The following is a 25,775-nucleotide window of genomic DNA, read 5'->3' on the forward strand; positions in this document are numbered from 1 at the left end:
CATGCATCATTCCATGTGAAAGGTTTGTATTACTTGATCAAGTTAAATAACAAATTCTTGGTATGATATCAGTGCTACCATAAGCTTTATATTAGTTATTTCTAGAAACAGTTACTGTCATGTGATGTCAAAAATGGATCATTACAAAAATGTACACATTCCTTGTACATCAGATTTCAGCCAGTGCCAAAATGATTTTTGATGCAAAAGCATTTTCAGATTCTAGTGTTATTATCAGCTATCACTACTTAACCACTTAGACCAAGCGGAAGTTTACTAGACTCAGGTTTTGAGCTGGTGGTTAAAGTCATAGACTGAAATTTCACAATGATATATAAGCGATGACTGAGTAATAGGCAAACTGACAATTCAATGTCACTTCCGAGTCACACTAGAAACTGGATCTATATTCTGTGGGAAAAGTTTATTGTAAACACTGTGTTGGGATCATGCAAAGTTTTAACAGGCATTTAGAGAGGAATTGTTAAATATTGAACCTGTGGTACAGGTGACTGAACAATAACATCACAACTTGACATTAATAATCATTATGCCTCAATCTTACTAAATAATGTCTAAAATCTTATTAGATACTTACCTATAAAATATGTTATTAATTTGTTTTCGTATGTATGCCCGCAAACCCAGGAACTTTCCGTATATCCTGTGTAATATTGTTTTCAAGAAATCTCGTTCCCTGGGATCTTCACTATCAAATAAATCAAGAAGCTGAAACAAGAAACACAATAAACTTAGAAATATATATGTATTTGTCACGAGCAAACTTCTTTAGTGACTGTCAAAACTTTAATCCAAAATTCAATGCTCTGTAGGCACCCAAGTATAACAATTCAAGAATAACAGTTCGAAACAAATGGGTCCTGTTTTTTTTAAGCTGGAGTTTTTAATCTAGACATTTCCTAAACGGTGCGCCTTTTAAACACAAGAGTTATGAGGGACCCTTCCACTTTCATGCCAAACTCTAAACCATGTACAGCAACTTTGAACAATAATCATCATAATTGTACTGTTACAACATATAGCATACATTCCAGAAAGAAACCTTAAAAACAACTCCATCCATCCATCCAACCATAATATCTAGAGGTGAGATCATGCATTTACCCAACTTGATAACTGACTATATTTCAAGCATGCACAGATTGTATTTACCTGCAGGACAAACTTCTGATCTATGTATCTCTTTGCTGTATTTGGTTGAAAATCTGGAGACTCCAGAAACCGGAGGAAAAACTCATACACCAGCTGAAAAACAAAATATTATCGTAAATATTGATGACATTGAAGAGACACAGCTAGAAACATATTTGGGTTCTTTCTATATGGGAGAACTTCCCCCATCAGACTCAACATACCGTAGTTAAGGTCTTAATAACATCTTGCCTTTCAGGGGTATGCTGTATGCTAATTGGAAGTATAGTTGTATGTCATTGACGGACAATAGGGCGGCCACATCTGTGGTCAAGTGGACAGATCATCTTGATTTTTCTCTCAAGACTGGCAGGTCAGTACACATAAATTATCTTCTACAATATCTGGAACTGTGTATTAGATAAGTGAAACTTGACAGAAACTGTACTGCCTCAAAATGATTTTGAACTTTTATGAATTTGAATCCCATTGCTTTTTATGAATTCTTAACATGACCATGTTTTGCATTAGATCCCGAGCCTTGTCAGGTTACAATGCTATATTAGTAAAACAACTGAAAGCCTTTGGTTTTCATTATGAGAGCGAGCCCTGATGCTATGTGAAATTGGCCAAGGACAAAATTTCATGACACTGGTACTTTCACCAATGCTAAAGTTATTTCCCTATGCTAAGTGCCATATAAGGTGAAGGATCTATCAACACAAACCTGTAGGTGTGGCCAGGCTGCCTCTAGAGTTGGTTCATCTTCCTGTCCTCTAGAGTTTGGTTCATCTTCCTAAGATAAACACAAGGGTCAAACTCAGTGTATACCCACTCTGATCTGGTAACACTCACCATGCACTTGACACATAGTATGAGTGGCAATGATAATCTAGATCTGAATGAGATACAGCACTTGACATTTAGTATAAAGTTATCAATGATAATGCTAGATCTGAATGAGATACTCACCATACTTGACATCATAGTGTAAAGTTATCAATGATAACACCTAGATCTGAATGAGACACTCACCATGCACTTGACATCATAGTATAAAGTTATCAATGATAATGCTAGATCTGAATGAGATACTCACCATGCACTTGACATCATAGTATAAAGTTATCAATGATAATGCTAGATCTGAATGAGATACTCACCATGCACTTGACATCATGGTATAAAGTTACCAATGATAACACTAGGATCTGAATGAGATCCACACCATGCACTTGACATCATGGTATAAAGTTATCAATGATAACACTAGGATCTGAATCACCAGCATTCATCATGGTATAAAGTCATCTCACCATGCACTTGACATCATGGTATAAAGTTATCAATGATAACACTAGGATCTGAATGATTCCACACCATGCACTTGACATCATGGTATAAAGTTATCAATGATAACACTAGGATCTGAATGTATTCCACACCATGCACTTGACATCATGGTATAAAGTTATCAATGATAACACTAGAAACTGAATGTAATACTCACCATGCACTTGACATCATGGTATAAAGTTATCAATGATAACACTAGGATCTGAATGTATTCCACACCATGCACTTGACATCATGGTATAAAGTTATCAATGATAACACTAGAAACTGAATGTAATACTCACAATGCACTTGACATCATGGTATAAAGTTATCAATGATAACACTAGGATCTGAATGTATTCCACACCATGCACTTGACATCATGGTATAAAGTTATCAATGATAACACTAGACACACACTCGATGCACTTGACATCATGGTATAAAGTTATCAATGATAACACTAGGATCTGAATGTATTCCACACCATGCACTTGACATCATGGTATAAAGTTATCAATGATAACACTAGAAACTGAATGAAATACGATGCACTTGACATCATGGTATAAAGTTATCAATGATAACACTAGGATCTGAATGTATTCCACACCATGCACTTGACATCATGGTATAAAGCTATCAATGATAACACTAGAAACTGAATGAAATACGACGCACTTCACATCATGGTATAAAGTTATCAATGATAACACTAGGATCTGAATGTATTTCACACCATGCACTTGACATCATGGTATAAAGTTATCAATGATAACACTAGGATCTGAATGTATTCCATACCATGCACTTGACATCATGGTATAAAGTTATCAATGATAACACTAGAAACTGAATGTATTCCATACCATAATAAAGTTACAATGATAACTAGAAACTGAATGAAATACGACGCACTTCACATCATGGTATAAAGTGATCAATGATAACACTAGGATCTGAATGTATTCCATACCATGCACTTGACATCATGGTATAAAACTATCAATAACACCAGAAACTGAATATAATACTCACCATGCACTTGGCATCATGGTATAAAGTTATCAATGATGACACTAGGATCTGAATGTATTACACACCATGCACTTGACATCATGGTATTAAGTTATCAATGGTAACGCTAGGATCTGAATGTAATACTCACCATGTGTATAACCTCTGGGTAAATGGCATCTGTGATGACACCTCTGTTCTGGGTGACATACTCCACCATCTCGTTGAGAGCTGCCCTTTTCACTTCCTTCCATTTCAGATCACTCAGTGGGTCTTGCACGAAGTCAAAAAGCACACAACACTGGCGGATCTTCTGCACAAACAGCTCCTCCCTCTCAGCCGGCGTTGCCTCTGTAAACAGCAAACAACATGCAATCAAAATTACGTCAGTGAGTTGGTGAGGACTTCACAGACCATTTCATGAAATGTAATCTTCCCCTGCCAATATCCATGTACAGTAGACACTTGGTCCACACTACCAATGGCAAAGATAGATCCTGTAGGGTAAAAACACCTTGAAGGTCAGATCAGAATAGGGGTGGTGGGGTAGCCTAGTGGTTAAAGCGTTCACTCGACACACACAACCTTTGTTTAATTCCCCACATGGGTACAAGTGTGTAGCCCTTTTCTGGTGTCTCCTGCTGTGATATTGCTGGAATATTGCTAAAAGCTGGTAAAACTTAACTCGTTCGGATCAGAGCAAGTCGACAGTCCGTAAGTCTGTGACAAGGAAATTTAGGAATGACTACTGATTCTAACTTGGAGACTACAAGATAAGCACTGGCTAGATAACAACTCTGTAGCAGATTACTAATATGGACAGTAAGATAGATATTAGTTTCTAGTCCTCTTTCCTGTCAACTAAGTGTCAGCTTCTATAGGAATATGTTAGTCCTGCATTGTGAATGACTGATTGTATGTCATCGTACCCCGATAACATGGGATTGTTGTTCAATCCAACAAAACTATGACAGCCTGTCAAAATGTCACGAAAAAATTCTACATACAATCTGTTATTAACTTTCAACCATACACACTAATGAAGACTATTTCAGGCATATTTGTCATAACAATTATTTAGTTGACAACATCTTGGTTTCAAATTTGCAGCAACAGGTATACCATTTCCAAATGTTTGCGATGTCACAGTGACAATTCACCTCAGTGAGGGATTACACAAACTTAGTGTCAATTTACATCAAGATAGACTGTTAGTAGCAGGAATGTGAATATAAGTGAAACAAGAAAACAGTATCATCACTAAATCCCTGAATCAGGCCGGAAGAATTTTGTGTGTTCATAGTTGTGAAGCATATAGAGTTAATGTTGAAAAGTATGCGTGAAGCTAGGGCCATAACCTTGCAACACTATCAGGGGTGTGAGTCCAGGACAAAATATTATTTATGGCTCAAGTTTGTTTTGTTTTTTACCTCAGTCTTGATAAGTATCTCTTGGATAAGCTTGCACAGGTTCATTTATGATACTTAATTTTTTCTGACAAAACATTTACCCATTGTAAACACTATGCATAGGTAAAATAAGGAAAGACAAAATACTTTCAAAGAAATATTAAAAATATCAAAAGGAACCAGTTCAGAATGTGTTCGATGCACATGCAAATTTCTGCAATAAATTATCAAATGGTTTTGGTTTTATGAATATTTAATTATTAGACCACCCTGCCACTATCAGCAAAAATACTAGTTACATCATCGACTTTGTACATTCCAGTGACTGACCTCTTCAACAATGATTGGGACATGACATTTCAACTTACACCTGCCCTGTATGCCACCTTTGACAACAAGGTGGACTTATATTCTTACTAGATTCCACTGGGTTTGAAATATTGAACACATGAATGAAATGTAAAGATAACTCAATGGGCAAATGATTACATGTGGCAAATTAACATAACATTCAACGGCTATTATGTCAATTGTAACTTAATCCAGTGTACCAGTGCAAAGATTTCATTACTTCTGTTGCACTGACTTTCTATTTACATCTCACATTTACATCTCACGGGGCACGATTCAACCTGCATAAACACTCTCTGTAATCCCTTTCCCTTCTTACAAAACACACACTACCAAAACAACAATGTTGGTGCTTACCACAAGCAAAGACTTCACCTTCTCAAAATCACATATTCAAGAATACCTATCTTACGTTTTTTGTGCTAGAGTGAGTTTGCAGTCTCCAAGGAGCCAGGGTTTCAAGTAGGTTAAATAAGCGTCATGCTTCAGGGATTACACCCTTTCAGACTTGGACTCTGTTCACCCCTCCTACAACAACAGCCAATATAACCAAATGTATTCCCCCCCACGACACAGGAGGCCATACCACTGAACGGTGATCTACTCCTGGCAGTCTAGACTTGTCTGCTTCTTGGAACACTAAACCAGAATCTGACAAACACTAATATTTTCTCATCACAACACATACACTAGCTTCGACATATGGAGTTTGCCAATTTTGAATGTTTTAGAGTAACTTTGTTCTTTTCAAAAATTCATCTTCTTTTGAACTATCACTTTGACACAAAAAACATGGTATAGGAGGAATGTTTCTAATGTTTTTCCTAGTAAAAAAACAAATGTAAATATTATTTATGAAATAATGGTTTGCTGAAACAATAACCATTGACTAGTACACATGCAAATTAAAATAACCTACATGCAGATTTTAAAAAGTATTCACAGATATTAATATAAATAATAGTCCATTTTTGAAAATGAATTAACTGAAAAACCTATGAAACCATTTAACACTTACCTGAAGAACACATTCAAGTTCAAGTGCTCTGAATCTAAATAACTATCAAAATTTAACAAGCACCTCTCACCATGCCTGACTAATTATTCTCAACAACTGGATGTTGACGTCAACCTGATTTAATGCTTAAGAATAAAATACCACAGAAAACAGCTGATGAAATATGCCTTAAAACATCTTTACATACTGAATACAACCAATGACGTAAATGCCATACTACTCCCATTACAGATCTGACAAATCAATAGAATGCTAGGGCAATCTAATTTCAGACTGGAGGTAAGTTGAGCTGATATAGAGTGTTAGCCCACTCAGACACCGAGTAACAGCATAACCTATACCCTCTCTGTGATGAGTACCAGAAATAGTAACGACAATTACCATCTATTAACATCATTTGGTATGACACAATCAAGATAAAACCACACCCCAGGTAGTTATTCTGTACAGCAGACCATGAGGGTGGAAGGTGGGATCATGTCAGGCTGGAAGAGACACTCATACCCGCAAACTCCATACACATGGATCACCAACACCAAGATCACCAACACCAAGATCACCAACACAAAACCATGTTTGATGGTGTACACTGTTGTATACATAAGAATATGTTGTGTTATCAGCATACTAACAAATTTAGAACAAAGACTAATCAAATAAATAAATAATTAACTGTTATCCCTCACCATTTTAACAGCAATACCATTCATCACAGATTCCTGCTTTCCTATGCACCAGATTAAACTATGTCTCATTTAAAGTGTACAATAAACCAGATCAATCATGGCCTTGACAGTAAGATAAAAATAGACAGCAAAGTTAAAATGTGTTTGAGCATAACTATATACAAGGGTATCAATATTCCATTCACTGCAACACACGGGCACATACTTGTACAGAAACAGTGACAGACCATCCAGTAACATATGCATGCTGTCTCAACACAGACTGCCAAATCTCACAGATGGAAGCTTCATCACGGTCCCTGGGCCCCAGATATAGCTCTCACTACACCACTGGCCACAAAATAGAAGAAAACAACATGGAGCACAACGAAGTACCTTTGCAGAAATCTGCATCTAAATTGGTGGCTCGGCAAATCAGTGCATTTGGGGATGGTTTCTCCATCATCTTGACAAAGATCATTCCATGAACATTTGTGACGAGATGATCTTAATTGCTTCCAGCAGCTCGTCTTTAGCCTGGTCAGAAATCCTGGCTGCCTGCAACAGGCGTGCTATGAACGACAACAGAGTTTGTCACAAGTCCACCTACCTCCGAGCGAGAGAAACGTCATTGCAGCACAGTGTTAATCTGTGATATATTCAGTGTCATTCTCTTAACCAACAAGTCCAGTGTGGACACACAAATATTTTTTACAAAGCAGACATGACTCAGTTGTGCTAAACATAGCAACTGTCAAATCCTGTCGAATGAATGTCACATGTAATCAGATCTCATGTTAATAACAACTTGTACATATCAAGACGTTAGGTATTCCTCTAACTGGCAGCTAATGACGAGACACTTGCAAAGGAATTGATTTTCTGAGGTGGGTAGACACTACTATTTCACCTGCGAGTGACTGACGTTGATGGGTTGTAGTGACCATAGCAACTGTCTGACGATCAAACTTTGACAACAAAACAGTTTCTTTCTGAAAAATCTATTCCTAACTTAAGAGCTATCTTTGAAATGTCAGGATCCTTGCTGAGAATGAACATTCTACCACAGTGTTCTTATCATGGAAATACTTACATGCTACAGAGACTTGTGACATCACTTATCCACAGAAACCTCTTTATGGCATTTTAAATGTCAATACATGAATAGATTAAACTGACTCTTTAACATTTGACAGACTTTCCATAATTTTTTTCAGTGAGAATTGAAGAAACTCAGCAACATGTAAGTGGCAATTTTCAATCTCAACGCAAAACATAATTCATAGCACAGAGCAAAAATTATCCTTTGATTGATACTGGGATATACAAGTCAGTCATGTCCACAATATGAAACATACAATGGCAGATAACAGAATATTTGTAACTTTCAAGAACCAACACTTGCAAGAAGGAATCCTTCAGGAGAATGGAAATGTCTTGTTTTCTAATGATTTGCCCATAAATTCCAATTTCTAGGGAGAGTGCCAGAAAAAAAGAGTCGATTTGCCTGATGTTGACAAACTTTTCAGGTTCTTGACAAAGTAGTACCATCAATAACAAACTTTCAGAGGCCCAGATAAGCTGCGTATCCCGGTAAAATACGCATATAAAATTTCCAATTACGCATTGAAAAATAATTGTTGCGTACCATTCACACGCATTTAAAATGTTAGATACATAAAAGTTTAAAATCAAGTTGTAATTGTTAGTATAGGACAAGTGCTGCACTGTCCATTTAGGATGAGGGATTTTTTATGAAATCATTTCCATTATATTTAAGTTGGTTTTGATTAGGTATGACATAGTCATAAGGCAGAACATACCTGCTTAGTAAACTTACTCAGTCACAGAATACTAAGGTGAGTAAAATGACTGAAATACGCACATGTTTGAAAGCAGTGGGTAACGGAAAATGAAATACCCACTCAACATTCATAATACGCACCCCAAAAAAATACAGTGGGACAGTACCCACATGAGCTAAATCTTATCTGGAGCTCTGAACTTTCATATCAGCACAATCATAAGCATTTTAAAGGTTGATCTATATAACAGAGGCCCAGATAAGCTGAGTATCCGGGTAAAATACGCATAGAAAATTTCCATTTACGCATTGAAAAATAATTGTTGTGTACCAATTACGCATTAAAAATGTTAGATATGCAAAAAGTTGTACTTTTCGTATAGGACTAGTGTTGTACTGTCAGTATAGGATGAGTGATTTTTTATGAAATCATTTCCATTATATTTAAGTTGGTTTTGATTAGGTATGACATAAGGCAGAACATACCTGCATAGTCATCTTACTCAATGACACCAAACTTAGGTGAGTAAAATGACTGAAATACGCACATATTTGAAAATTGTGGGTAACGGAAAATGAAATACCCACTCAACATTCATAATACCCACTCCAAAAAAATACAGTGGGTACAGTACCCACATGAGCTAAATCTATCTGGAAACAAAACAAAGTCCATAAAAATCTATAGTTTGTTATATACTAACCAACTTCAAGAATGCTGATGAAAACAATTAACAAGCGTTTTCCAAAAATAAAATAACTTCAGAAAATATTACTGAAAACCATCAAACTGACACTAATTACATAAAAAAATTAAGGTCAATGAAAACATTCACTGAAAATGGCAGCATAAAAGGCAACAACCTCGTAGGTAACATACCATCCATCAAAGACAATATGAAACTCACTATACCACAGCAATGAGTGACATATGTCAATGTTGACAGGTGTATATAGCACGACAATCAGTCATGTGTCACACCAGCTCCAATGTCAACTCCTTCTATCTTTGCTGTAGTTCTATGCAAAACATCTATTATTGACCTGACCTACATACCACACTGTCATTACGCCCACTATCATTGCTGTGAAGCGTAGACCTTACACATACAGGTACTTGCAATATGGACATCAGGTATACCTGTGTTCGGGAACTCTTCACACAGTGTTTGTTGATATCACCCAAGGTCAATGCAATGCAAGGTCTTACCTCTGATGAAATGATCACAGCCCTTCCTGTACATTTCACCTGACAGTGATGTGAATATGTGACTCATATGTGCAAGGACATCAACACAAATTTGCACAGATTTTCACATTTTCCCTCCAGAAAATGTTGTAACAACTTCATAAAAAAACTGATATATTCAGGTGTGTCTTGTTATGTAGATTTGAGCTTGATGTAGCAACAATGCAATTTTAAACTACATTTTGCTACAAATATATGCACCATAGCATAAATTGCTATCATAGCTATATATCTGAGTAAACTGCTCCACATATCATTTGCATTTGTTATATTTCAAAAGGAAAATAATTTGTTCTTAAATATAAGTTCAAACTTGAGAAAACATTATTAAAATAGTAGCAATTATTCGGTGAGAGGCATAACAAATGAGCCACAACTAATCATTATGTCGTAACAGGAGATTACTTACAGCGAGGTGAACATATTCAACTTCCAAACAACTGTTCCAGAAATAGAAAAATTCAATATGCTGTTTTTACATCAACGCAAAAATGAGATCTAGAATTGTAATGCATAGCACTGGTCACTGAGGCAGGGGTGGAATGGGTTACTGGCTGGGGCATCCAGCATGAGTATCTTATATTAGATGTTTGAAGCCTACAATCTACTGTACCTACTTCTGTTGTACCTGTTCCCAAACTGAGTTTGGCTTTTAGCTTGATCAGCCTAATACATAAACAAGGAAAGTGAAAACCCATGTTTGGATTTTAGTTTACCAGACAAGCTGAATTGTTGGATATCTACACGCAATATTACCGATGAGGTTCTTGGGAACTCTTTGAACTTAGGTGAGTGCTTTCAGCTGAATGTCTCAGAAAATAAATCAGTCGGTTGCCATGGAAGTTAGTGCGCAGCAAGAACACATATGTTATGATGTCAATTCCATTGCTGTCAACTGGACCGTTGTACTGGAGTCTATTGCCATGACTACACGCAGGTACACAGAACTTAGACCTTGTTCAAATGTAGCACAGGTGTTACACATAACACAGGATGAAATTAAATGTTAATTACATATGGGATGATTACCTTATTAGATCTTTAGTAAAAAGCTGAGCAAAAGCAACAACAAATCTACTTCCGACATGTTGTGATGTGGCAATATGTATTTTGTGCAATTCCACACCAAATAAATGGGTAAAATCATACAAATGATGAAGGTCACACAACTAAGTAAAGGTGTATATTGTGAAATTAAAATGACGCAGAAAAATACAGGTTTCCAAGACAAGTGGTCAAGGCAACAAAACAAGGTTAGGGACAGCATCATAGTGTATTTATCTGTATTTTACGTACTTGAGTTGGTATGTCGAAACAACAGCATCAGGCAAATGACCGGCCAGTGCAAAACACAGAGGCCTTATTAGCGCTAATGACATTGAGTCTTCTGCTCTCTGACTCTTCAGCTAACCCACGGGGCATTGGCCACAAGCACTGATGTTTGAAAGAAATGTATTTTAGGTATGCAGCTGCACAGAGCGCTCCCTGATAATGGCGTTTCTTCAGCAGTGCTGTTCACAAAGTCCCAGAACATGATCAGTTGTCTAATCTAGACAGCTGAAACTGTGGACGTGATGGCTCAGCTGTTCTGAAAATGGCACACCCACGACTGAATCTTACTAAATGTATTGACATCAGTTGTATTTCACAAACATATATGATTCAATGTAATAATGATCATAGTATTGTTATCCTTAGTCCTGAGAGACTTAAGATAAGGGTTTCAAAGATAACATTGCATGCTGTCTAGGACTAGAGTACACATGATTATATGTACTTAACTTAAGACAGATAATACCTATATATACACCTGGAACTATTCATACAGCAAATACTATATCTAAACTTTCACTCACTGTCAGTAGTCCGATACTTTACATTTTCAGGCTAAGACACAGAATAAAGAAAACCAGGACACATGAACTCATGAGGAATTAGTTTTATGCAACTCTACTGACATTTTATTGTGGAAGGTTTGTAATCCAAATCCAGGTTCCAATAATCTCATCAGCCTTAAGCCTACTAACTGGTGTATCAGACAATAAGCCCCTCTTACCAAGTCAAAACAAGCTAAAAATGGTCAGCCAGACTGACACTGTTCAATGAGACATAGATGTCAAGGTTTGGCAAAGGCTACTATTTATCACCTGCATCTAGGTCAAGAATGTATGAAGACAAACATCACCTGCATCTCTATAGGAGACATTTTCATGTATCCAGTACCCACAGGAGCAGATGGTGTGTTCAGCTGTTGCAATACAAACTTATATCTCATGCTGCATATACACAGCAGGTTATCACCACCTCACTGTTACCAGGTCACCATAATACATTGGAATACTGAGCCAAGCAGTAGTAAGAATCAGGGATTTACCTTGAGTCCTGTATTTGATGGTCCCTTGGACTCATACTGTTAGGTTTCAGTGGTCCTGGACAACAAAATGGGGGTCCCAGACACTTAAATATTACTACTAATACTGTTATTGTATTGTGTATCATGATCATCACATTGTTACAGCAATTAACCCATTAAACACCGTAGGCTGGAAACACGCCAAGACGTCACGAGTCCCCAGACACCATAGACCAGTAAACCGACCAGGCAGTAGTCGCATCAAAATGATCTATAATTTTCGGAACCTACCTAACATATGATTCTTTCATGAAATCTATCAATTTTCACCATGTCTGAAAACACTTAATAAATTTCAAATGACCATATATTATCGACTGGATTAGAATTATACACTATTTTTCGCAATATTATTGAAAAAACAATTCTCGGACACATGCTTCGGCAAGGGTCCACAACAAAGTTGTCAAAGAGCAAAGTAACGATGTTTCGAGAAAATAATTAAACAAACTGAATAACCTGAAGAATAAAATCCACATCAGTACTCATAAAAGTTGTCAAACGTACATTATAATGTACTATATCCATCTTTTTGAGCGATCGTGTAATGCAATTCAAGTGACATCTCGGGTTTTGTCGCCTCAACCTTCACGCTCGGACACAATGTTAAATGCTAAAATATATGCATGAAGCATATTTGTCACAGGTCATAACCTAGCACGATATGTCCACTAAGTTCCATAATATACGTATAGGTGGTGATTTATTGCGTAACACGTTCAGACTAGCGTGATTTTACCCAAAACTTTCGTCTGAATCATTAGTTTTCATTTACGAGGGCGGTATCTATTGCTGTAATATGATTGGCTGCCTTAGGTCACGTGTATGATTTTGACCGATCATGATCCTTACAGCAGACTGTGGCAAAAAAGCATCATTAGAAACTAATTTTAATCCAATAAAATCGCTTCTTACAACTGTGAAAATACTCTATGCAAGGGTACAGTGATATTGTTGATGTTCAGAGCTTTCAAACGATACCCGCCATCAAACGAATCGCCTCACGTTACTAATACGAAGCTTCGAAAACCGAGATATTTGCCGCTGTTGTATCACGTTACCGAGCGGAAAGTCACTGATATTGGGAAATAGACGACCATACATATTATTTGAGAAATCTTTTTTAAAATAATTTTTCCGATTACGTAAAAATGAAAATATAGAAGAAAAAGGTAAGGGGATGTTATGACATGTTACAAATGGAAAAAAATTGCCTCATTTTTTGTTCCCTTCGTGGTTTATCTGGACATTATCTTGCATTTTCATCAAAAATTAAATTAATTACGTTGTAGTTGGATTATTTGAATAATATGATTAAAAATAAATTTCATATTTATAAACAGTAGGATTAGACCTTTCAAATGATGTATGATATGTAGCAGCAATAATGTTTTACAAGCTGATATTTCCCTCCATAAACTTAGGCTCAGAGTCCGTGGCAACTCAGTGTCATGGCAGTAAAAGCCTCTGGTTGACTGGTGTTGAAAGAGTTAAATTGCAAATAATACCATAACCCAGCTAGTAGCAAACTCAGTGATAGCGTATTGTCACTTGATCGAATGTTTACAAAGAGTATGTGGACTTTCTCTGAGTCTCTGTGGAGACGCTAATAAGTTTTGTTGCGTCCACTGACAATTTTTATGCATATAGGACGTAGGAGTTCACGTCCTGTAAATCCCTGAAGAATACAACACAATACAACAAACAAACTCTCTTGCTACTCCATCCACTATAAGTAAGATACTTTATGGATGACAACTTCTTCAATATAGATAAAGAAGTCGCATCCATATCTTAGTATCTTGTCTTTGCTGTTCCTCACCAAATTTCTCACCAAGTCAAACAGGACATATTTTAACCATTGTCACTTCAAAGCCATAGTAATATTGCTCTCCTTAATGTATATGTGCATAAACAGATTACTATCTAGGAATTATTCCAAATAAAACATTTGAAAAGAAGAAAAGAAACAGTCAAGTACTATTTCAACACAAAATAGTTCATTCATTTTTTTTCACACAGTCTTAGGAAAAACCTTTTCGAGTCCACCCAAACTGCCCGAACTCAACTCTTGAAATAACTGCTGGTACAATTTACTGTTACCATCAGGACTAATGTCAGCTGAACCTACTAGACCGAACATAATTATACTGGTCTGGCTTCGGACTGAAGTCATATACTGCACACAGACTGATTTCACTGCACAGGCTTACTTCACTGCTAAATTATTAACTTAATTGATACTCTTCCCATCACGATATCCAAAATTCATTGGCGGTTCCACAACCGACCAAATATCCTGCAGGAAACATTAAAGGTCATGATGACATCAAGCACAATTAACACATATTTCCTCTCTGTTTGGTATTTGCGTATATAAAGTGGATTTTAAGGTCTTCTTGTCATTATTATTTATATTTGTTTCAGGGTAACTGTATATTTTGAAAAAGAAATATAATTGTAAGAAGCTGAGGGGCTGCACAATAGAGCAAACAATATTCACAGCCCAAACCAAGACAAGGCAGCAGCACTTCAAGATTTAATCAGAAACCAGATCTCTCAACTGTTTCACTGCACATCTGTTCAGAACATTACAAGGTCAAGACTCCAAAATCAAAATATTAACACACTGGGGAATAATCATCTACAAGGTTCTTAAACATTTGTCTGCTGAAATAGAAATACAATGAGTAATCTGTGCATTAAGTTTCATGTGTACATGAAAGTGAGTGAGTTCCCCTGATCAGTAAGACTTCAGTTAGAACCAGGCAAATGATGATTAATGTAGTAGAAGGAACCATCCACACCATGATGACAAGTATAATCCATTCAAGCCTCACAACTGAAGTCTTACAATAATGGTGTATTGGTGGGCCATTCTACATAACAATTCCAACATGTAACAATACTGCTCCCCAACTGCAACCAGGTGTGCATACTGTGCTCATATATATATATACTGGGATACCCGATATCACAAATGCACCTCCCTGCTTTCTCAACACATACATGTCTACCTTCAGGGAAAGAAATATGTTTTTCAAGTAAACCAAAAAAACATGGCTATAGATGTATAGGTGGCTCTCTGGAAAAAAGAGTGCCAAAATGAAGCCCTATATTGAACCAACATCCATCTAAGTAAATGTCATTTCAGCAATGCTAGTTTGGAAATTATACTGTGCATTAAGCATGTTGACATGTGTATCTGTAGTTTCATATGATAAACACTGTCACAAGTTATTGTTTCCCTTAAGACTCATCTAACCAAACCATCAGCAGCAAAATACACGAAACCTTGAACATATACTAATAATATGGTATTCTGCAGCTCCATATGAGGGCAGAGGTAAATGGGTGACAAAGCATGTGTACATCCTATATGAATAGGCAAGGTGATATACTTCCCTATTACCTCACACAATAGTGAGGAGGAAGCTGCCACAGACTGGGGTTAAATAATTTCCCTGTGTTCACAGACAGTTGGTGAGGTATGTCGCCTTAACTACCACATATCCATGTCCAACTGCACCCTTTGTAAGAGATTGCCAGATATTTTCAGCCACATGGAACACCACCCTTACGCTAGAAATGTTTAATTTCACATAAAATGTTATCTACATGAAGGAATTAGCTGAAATCTTATCTGTTAGCTGAGCATGTCAAAGCAGAACAGACTCTTCAAAGTATCATTAACATTACAGATCAACCTGCCCCTGTCAACAGTTTTATTATTATAAACTTCATATCTATTTCAGGAATTTACAGGACACAAAGCAGATGTGAAAAGGAAAAAGCTGAATGTAATGGAACACCCTGAAACTCAAAGTATGGCTTGCAGCTCATACATGCTACATGCTATAGGAAACATGAAACATTATTTACATACCTAGATGTATGAAGACATGATGAACCAATACTTGCGTCTGATTTGATCAAATATTGTCCACAACAAAAATAGTATCTCATTCCAGCTGATCATGACAAAACAAATTTCATATAACCATTAAGAACTCTCTTAGATCTTTTTAGGAGTTCACTATGTTGAAATATAATGTTAACTTATTACTTAATATCTTAAAGCTTTCACATTTACAACATAATTGTGTGCATTACAGTAGGAAAATTGCACAGAAAGCTGCAATCCATCGAACCAGGCCTGACACTGCCTACTCTGTCTAAGCTCTTGATTTATTGATTTTCAAACATACAGGCATTGATGCTTCCCAGAGATCCACTCTTCCTCTAAAAGATAGGACAGCGGATCATCAACCTCATTTCAATCTTGAAAGATTATTTTTAAGACGTCTCAGTGTTTTTTTGTGAGGTAACCAACAAGATCAATTTTCTGCCCTTCATGATTTGTAGTTTCTTTAGCCTTTGATCTCTACAGGGCTACATTACCATTACATGGTTTGACAATTATGACTGCCTCTTGACCGTGTCTAGTGAAAATATACGCTGGGGCAGGACAAAAGGTTTTGACTACAAAACTGTTCCTCATTTCCTCAGGTCAATAAGGGCTATGATATAAATACATGATATGCATGTGTGTGCTTACGACTGGTTTGGGGAAACACAGTCACACCATTATGTTTATCCTGTAATGTATAGTTCTATGTAAGGACCAGTGTGTGAAATTAGTTTGCCCTGGCTATCTTTCTTCATTTTTTCTCCACAGATGGACTATTTCTATCAGCCCGTAACTTCTAAATTGATCACCTGTTTACCAACAGCAAAATCTTTAAATTTGTTTCCATGCAAGACAGTAGGACCATGAGTTTCATTGTAAATCTATCACTGGGGACCAGAGATTATCTTTCATGGGACTAGATCAATATGTGTTGTTCCAATATTTCATCAGAAGTTTTCAAGATTTATCAAATCTACAAAACATCTGGGCCCTGTTTCACAAAGCGATCATAGCGTTAAGATGATAGTAACTCCCATACTTTTAACATAGAATTATTTACAGTCAGAAGCCTCTACGACAGCTTTGTGAAACAGGGCCCTGATATCTACAAGTTTACTTTTGATTATGCATGCCATCTCCCTAAAAGTAAAATTAACATTACTTGGTGAGTATGTGAAATTATTACAGAAATACTTTGATTTTTTGATCTGTAATCAACAGTCAATCTGTATCAACAGGTCAATGATTATATACACGATACCCCAGAATACCATTTGACCTGTAGAATGATAGCAAAAGAATACCATTGTATGGTATTCTGCAGCTCCATATGAGGGCAGAGGTAAATGAGTGACAAAGCATGTGTACATCCTATATGAATAGGCAAGGTGATACACTTCCCTATTACCTCACACAATAGTGAGAGGAGGAAGCTGCCACAGACTGGGGTTAAATAATTTCCCTGTGTTCACAGACAGTTGGTGAGGTATGTCAGCCTTAACTACCACATATCCATGTCCAACTGCACCCTTTGTAAGAGATTGCCAGATATTTTCAGCACATGGAACACCACCCTTACGCTAGAAATGTTTAATTTCACATAAAATGTTATCTACATGAAGGAATTAGCTGAAATCTTATCTGTTAGCTGAGCATGTCAAAGCAGAACAGACTCTTCAAAGTATCATTAACATTACAGATCAACCTGCCCCTGTCAACAGTTTTATTATTATAAACTTCATATCTATTTCAGGAATTTACAGGACACAAAGCAGATGTGAAAAGGAAAAAGCTGAATGTAATGGAACACCCTGAAACTCAAAGTATGGCTTGCAGCTTATACATGCTACATGTTATAGGAAACATGAAACATTATTTACATACCTAGATGTATGAAGAAATCGTCTGATTTGATCAAATATTGTCCACAACAAAAATAGTATCACATTCCAGCTGATCATGACAAAACAAATTTCATATAACCATTAAGAACTCTCTTAGATCTTTTTAGGAGTTCACTATGTTGAAATATAATGTTAACTTATTACTTAATATCTTAAAGCTTTCCCATTTACAACATAATTGTGTGCATTACAGTAGGAAAATTGCACAGAAAGCTGCAATCCATCGAACCAGGCCTGACACTGCCTACTCTGTCTAAGCTTTCTTGATTTATTGATTTTCAAACATACAGGCATTGATGCTTCCCAGAGATCCACTCTTCCTCTAAAAGATAGGACAGCGGATCATCAACCTCATTTCAATCTTGAAAGATTATTTTTAAGACGTCTCAGTGTTTTTGTGAGGTAACCAACAAGATCAATTTTCTGCCCTTCATGATTTGTAGTTTCTTTAGCCTTTGATCTCTACAGGGCTAAATTACCATTACATGGTTTGACAATTATGACTGCCTGTTGACCGTGTCTAGTAAAATATACGCTGGGGCAGGATAAAAGGTTTTGACTACAAAACTGTTCCTCATTTCCTCAGGTCAATAAGGGCTATGATATAAATACATGATATGCATGTGTGTGCTTACGACTGGTTTGGGGAAACACAGTCACACCATTATGTTTATCCTGTAATGTATAGGTCTATGTGAGGACCAGTGTGTGAAATTAGTTTGCCCTGGCTGTCTTTCTCCATTTTTTTTCTCCACAGCTGGACTATTTCTATCAGCCCGTAAGTTTTAAATTGATCACCTGTTTACCAACAGCAAAATCTTTAAATTTGTTTCCATGCAAGACAGTAGGACCATGAGTTTCATTGTAAATCTATCACTGGGGACCAGAGATTATCTTTCATGGGACTAGATCAATATGTGTTGTTCCAATATTTCATCAGAAGTTTTCAAGATTTATCAAATCTACAAAACATCTGGGCCCTGTTTCACAAAGCGATCATAGCGCTAAGATGATGGCAACTCCCATACTTTAACATAGACTTAAGACAGTCGTAGCCCTACGACAGCTTTGTGAAACGGGGCCCTGATATCTACAAGTCTACTTTTGATTATGCATGCCATCTTCTAAAAGTAAAATTAACATTACTTGGTGAGTATGTGAAATTATTCAGAAATACTTTGATTTCTGATCTGTAATCAACAGTCAATCTGTATCAACAGGTCAATGATACACACGATACCCAGAATACCATTTGACCTGTAGAATGATAGCAAAAGATCAAATGCACATGCTCATACCATTGTGTTTATCATGGCAAAAAAGTATAAGGGAACACATTCCTGAAGAATGTCATTAGCCTTTTCTCACCATCCAGAACAATATTAGCATTACATACTGCGTCAATATTGATTAAATAGCAGTAAGTGCTGAAGTACTCGAGGAGACCTGTCCTCACGATCCTATAAAAATAATCACGCAACCCATTACATAATAATAAATGGCACTAAATCAGGGGCTCATGACGCCTTTATCGATGTGGCTGATATCAAAATCAATATATAATCTTCGCCCAACTTTAATCTAAACAGTTTATACAATTCAATGGGCATTGAAGCATACATATTACAAGCATTCTAAAGCAACAAAGTATGTAAATGACAACATTATCACTGCTGGAGTACACAGGCCTTGAACTAGTTCTATGACGTCAGGAGCCAGGCTAGGCATGGCCACCATTGATCCAAATAACTAAACCAAAGAGAAGAGATCTACTAATAACTGTAACTGTTTACAAAGCGCAAGTCAGGTTCCACTAACATGTTCGATCTGCCAGAATAGCGCCTGCCAATTCCACAAACAATTCTTGCCAGGCCTATTGGGGCGAGCAAGCAAGACATTCACCCTATACTGTCTGTGCCTTCGGTATGAGGAGAAACAGCAAGCTTCAACAGAAATAATTGGTAAAGGCACACACATCAACACCAGCGGGAACTGGTACACGATTTCTACCAGATAATTGTATGTGTGAGTCCATTACTGATTGTTTGATTATCTGGTCCAGTCAATGACTGCCAGGGAACTTCAGGGGTGTGTTGTTTTCCTTCTCTCAATGAAATGTAAAGACACAGTTGAGAATCTTTCTCCTCAATCAATACACTATAACCTGAAGTGTTCAGCCTTGATAATTGCCAGCTGTTTGAATAATGAAGGCAAGGCAATATTAATGGTTCCTTATACTCAAGGCAATGCCAGCGTCAGTAAGTAACATGACAAGGTTGGGGCACAAACTGTATGGTTCAAGGATTTTAATTTCTAAAATATTGGAGAGGGTAGGAGACAATATTTGTATCTTTGAAGAATTTCACTAACCCATTGTCCTAAACATCAAGTACAAATAATTGGTTAGCAGGAATGGTAATATTTGGTCATGGTTATGATATCAAAAGTAAGCAATTGTTGTTTCACATGTCTAACACAAGAGTAACATATATTTCATAGCAGGCTGTAGTTTTCTGTTTGACCACAGACACCAGTGTTTGATAGTACAAGCAATGATCCCCACTGACTGTCAGAATGCGACAGCACAAGTCAGCACAAGTATCAAGTATAAGGGAGCTCATATTTTGGATGCTATTTTTCATACAACAAATGAGGCCAGACCAATTTTATTTCTTGCTTTACGGATCGGCTGGTCATATTTTTTCAAGAATAAGAAAAAATTTAAAAAGATATTCCCTGCTCAAAAGATTAAATCCTCATGTTTTATTGGCCAAAACTGTAATCTTACAAAAGATGTTTTAAAATTGTTTTTGCCCCATAAACACTTCATAATTTGCCAAAAATACAATACTTTTAGTATTTAAAAGAAATATTACTTTTACTGGTGATTTGTATTTTATATTTTTTCCCGTCCTGCCTTTAGGTTTTCTGAAGACAAAAATCTGTAAAACAAGAAATAAAATTGGTCTGGCTTGATGATAAATAATACTCATAATGTGTTAACTGGTAATAAATTGAATAAAAGCTAGTAATTACTTTCAACATACAAATCATTTCCCAGTTTATCAACCTCTATCACCGACAGGACCAACCTAATCCTCAAACAGCCCTCCCCTGCTGTTGCATGGCATGTTGTTGTTGCTGCTGCTGCCTTACTCCCTCCCTTCTCCCAGCCAACATCTGATCTTACAACACTTCAGATAATAACACAAGACCCACCACATGGCCAAACCCAATACCATAAACCTACCATCATGCCCTTAGCAGATCTAACTTCTCAACCACCAGATTCACCATTCTGTGTTCCAGTTAACCATTATTACAAGTAGCTTTCATTATAACAAAGCTGTGAAACCATTCACTGTAACTACCTACAAATTCCACATTTACCACACGTTGTAAACACAAGTGGCAAAAGAGAATCATTAAGTTTGTGTAAACAGATGAATACTTAACCAGTTCGCAAGCCATTACATCATTATCAGATGCTTATGCTTGAAGTAACTTACAGACAGTTCAAATGGTCGAAGTGAAGCCAATATTTCATCCAGTCTTATGCATGCTATATTGAATTCTAGACAGGCTGTACAATTCAGACAAGGTGAAAATGAGCACTATGGGCTGCTACATTCTCATAAGGCAAATACTTCAGAGACAAGCTTATAGAATTTGGTGCACGTCAGAGGCAATCAAATATAGGCCCATCTTCCCTCCACAAATCACCCTATTGATTACAGGGTGTGCTAAAAATACCTAGGCAATCAATAGAGAATGTAGTTACCACATATCTAGCTGTTTGGGGGAGACTTCTTATGTCATACTCATAGGAAGATCGCTATCTTTTCTAATGAAGGAACACAGAATAATTTCAGGTCAAGGCCCATTGGGGATTGTATTTCTCAGTTAAAAGCTCATCTCAGTGGTTGTTTAGAAGTTCACAACTTTAGACATATACTGACTTTGAACAGTCTGCTGCTGCCTCACTGCTAACTGAGGCCGTTATTAACTTCAAGAACAAATCTTTGAAAATCAAATAATTTCTAAAAACAATAAGGCCACATAAAAACAATGTTGTGGTTCCGATTACACCTCTTTAAAATTTAGGGTAGGTAGGTAGGTAGGAATTATCCCAGCTACAAGCAAGCATTAGCGGAGTTAGTACAAATACAACATTCTTGAAACAAGAGCAAGACTAACTCTTCAATAACTTTCGTGATTGAAATCATGATCAATATCCTTCTGCTACCAAATACAAACCGTAACTTGGAACCTGGACCAATGTATGTTGTTTAACAACGCATGCAGCATTGTTCTATCTTTTAGATGTACTTTGTAAAAGACATTGTATCTTGACCAGACAAGCATCTGATTGACACCGTAAGCACCAATCAAGGTTACAGTGAGATGCAATGAAATCAAGTCTGACCTCCCTCTAGTCGTCACATTAGACTTGGATCTTCATATACATATATATACCTCTGAAGACTTTTCAGGATTAGGGAAGTGAGAAACTGTCAAGCTATAGTGATACAGCAGACCCATATTCTGATACATATTTCATGACACAATGCTACAACCCACTCAACATAATTACATACACCTCGCACACACGCAATCAAGAAGTGCATCGACAGCATGAAGCACACTAAACAACAGAAAGTTGAGGTAATTAAATTAATCACAATGGATTCTTCCTATAGTCATTTTCGGTCGATGGTGGTCACAACCTAACAACATTACCCAAATTACTTGTCATTTTCTCAGCTGATTGAGAATACCCATGGAGACACAGCCACCTGTTTGTTGATGGCAAGATATTGCTTTTTTACCTAGATGTAACAACTCACATGAATTGATCAGTGCTGGCCACATCAGTCGACTGATTGACCCGCTTCCTAACTGGACTCTACAGATCAATACCTATACAGTATCCTGCATTTGGATGTTGGCAAGACGATTGCTGGATGTGTCTAGTACTGCAGGCACCTTTGAAACATAACCTGCAAACCCTCTTTTCTCATTGGAGTGTTTGAAATAAGCATGAAAGTCAAGGTGTTCTTTTCATTATGGAACTTCTGGAAGTGAATGATTTTGGGGATCCCATTGAATTAAAAAAAAAAAATGTGCAAAGCTCAAGCCTCTGTCCGCTAAAAATCAAACACTCAGACGAAAACAAACCAAGGACACTTCGTCAAGGTCACCTAACTTCGGATATCAAATATGAGATATCGTAATATCAAATATTCTAATTGACTTATAAGGACAAATGATAAGAAGATTTAGGATACTATCATTTGAAGTCATATGACAGCATTTTAAAAAAAACAAATATATTATCGTCTGTCTACTCAACATGCTCAATCCTGAACTATTTTTAAGGAGGCACTGCAGAAAATATATTGATCCTTTCTTATCTGTCACTCATGTCAAGGAGGTTGGGTAGCTGATCCATACGTTACATTTATACATCACTATCAAGTATTAACTCAAGCAATAACACAAGGCCTTCACCTTTGAATATTCACATCCAAAACTTGGCAATATCAAGAGAGTGTATGTTGTAGCCACTTCTACATTTTGTATAAAAAATATACACAAACAATATTAAATGATGGTAAAGCATAAATTTGTTCTATGTTCGGTATTTCCTGTTGTTGTTAATGCCCTAGTCAGCAGTATTCCAGCTACATGATGATGTCCTGTACATAAGCGAGTCTGGACCAGACAATCCAGTGATTTATATCATGAGCATGGAAAAAACAACTCAGATGCGACAACAAGTCACTCAGCCTGACCACTAAAACCAGTTTGTCACCTCCTACTACCAAGGAAGGTTGCTTTGAACCTATTCTTACCTGGAAATCCAAAACGGAAAGTGCTACTGTATACAATGTTCAAATTTAAGCATGTCTGTCTTTTTATAGCCCTTTTTATCAGGACTGAGATTGTTAATACACTCACATACTCAAGATAAAAAGAACAAAGTACATAAGCACCTCCTTATTTTCAACCACTGCTGTCTTGGTTACCAGGTCATGTAGGACTCAAATTAGACTCTATGGCAGAAACATACAATACTTCTTTTATACCATTTCATGTTCAAATGGCATTGTAGATGTTGATGGTGATGGCATTCATTTCTGTTTTTACTATCTTAGCCCCGAGCTTAATTATTCATTTACTCTGTTGTCATACAAAACTGCAAAAGAGTTTGCGATCAAGTATTTACTGGTATCATAATTTTAAACTGAACCACAAAAGATGACTCCTAGACCATTTGTCATTATATTTTCAAATTGTTTTGTGTGTTCAGGGAGGGATCAATAGTCTACTTCATAGTAATAAAATAATCCTTGATAAGCAAGCAGGGAGAACCCTGACAACTCCTAGAAACTGTTAAGTGGCAAGCTGTCATTAAGTTCTTTAGAATGGTAATGAGGCATGAAGCCCTGCATCAGATTTGGAACAGGAAAAACCTGCAAGAACTCACAACACATTCAAAGAGTTCAACTCATGCAGTTGGGGTAAGGAACAATACCAATAATCAATATAACAAACTTGACTTTAGGGTAAAAAATTCATCCATCTACTTCTACAGGGATAGACAATGTCTTTAGTCTGAGGTGTCATTGTCATGACCCTAATCATTAAAGTTCAAGATTCAGAATGTTCCTGGAGACAAATACAACAGAAAAAGACTTCAATGACTTCTTGACTCCCTCAACACTGAAACATACTTTGATATCATTTGATTCAAATTTAATCATTCATTAGGTTCCACTCAGAGGAATTAGTAATAACCTTTGCTGATCTTTGCCGTAGATGAGCTCAAGCCATGTGACTCACCAGTGAAGTCACTCGCCATGAAATATCAACATTATCATTAATAATGAATCAATAGCCAATATATCAAAGAAAATTTCCACTATCCCAGAAGTAAATATAACATATATACACATCACTTTTTGTATAATGCTGAACTCCTCAATATCCGAGCTATACAACCATCGGTAAATAACTCAAGACCAGACAATCCAATACTGTTTACAACAATCCATGACATCAGGGTAATATTAGTGGTGTTCCGATTAATTGAAATAATCGAAGATTGGTGGCAGTGACCAAACGACCAAGCAATCGATCAGATTTTCTCATAATTGAACATAAACGATTTTGGAACTACGGTTTTAGTCTTTGAAATACTTGACAATGGAACATATCGTAGAAGTTGTCAGGGCCTGAAAACATGTTTCATTCTCAGAAAACTCACTTCACTAATTGAAAAGCCATGACTGAATATTTCATGAAGACTCTGGGAAGTTTATGTTCATGATATATTAGTCATCACTTTTAAGTAGCAAGTTGCATCATGTTATACATATCTGCAATAACAACCTGGATAGGAAACAATTTTTTTTCGATAACTGTTCGTTGGTAATGAAGCAATCATCAATTGTGAGATTTCAACCAATTCCAAACACTAGGTAATATGACAGGCAATCAGTCAAATCACAGAGTCTGACCAGCTGATCCATTCAGTCACCT

The 25,775-nt window shown here is 36.7% G+C and overlaps 1 protein-coding gene across 1 annotated transcript in view; it reads right to left on the reverse strand.

Annotated features, from left to right (window-relative positions):
- Nucleotides 1-25,775, reverse strand: part of LOC124255313 (serine/threonine-protein phosphatase 2A 56 kDa regulatory subunit gamma isoform-like) — a 48,703-nt gene that overhangs the window by 17,550 nt on the left and 5,378 nt on the right. The window contains 4 exon segments of the mRNA XM_046689200.1: nucleotides 599-729; nucleotides 1,174-1,266; nucleotides 1,880-1,944; nucleotides 3,571-3,858. Coding sequence (XP_046545156.1) covers nucleotides 599-729; nucleotides 1,174-1,266; nucleotides 1,880-1,944; nucleotides 3,571-3,858 — 577 coding nt within the window.

The sequence above is a fragment of the Haliotis rubra genome, unplaced genomic scaffold, assembly GCF_003918875.1.
Source record: "Haliotis rubra isolate DU_JTF1 unplaced genomic scaffold, ASM391887v1 Scf6, whole genome shotgun sequence".
NCBI classification, from domain to species: Eukaryota; Metazoa; Mollusca; class Gastropoda; order Lepetellida; family Haliotidae; genus Haliotis; species Haliotis rubra.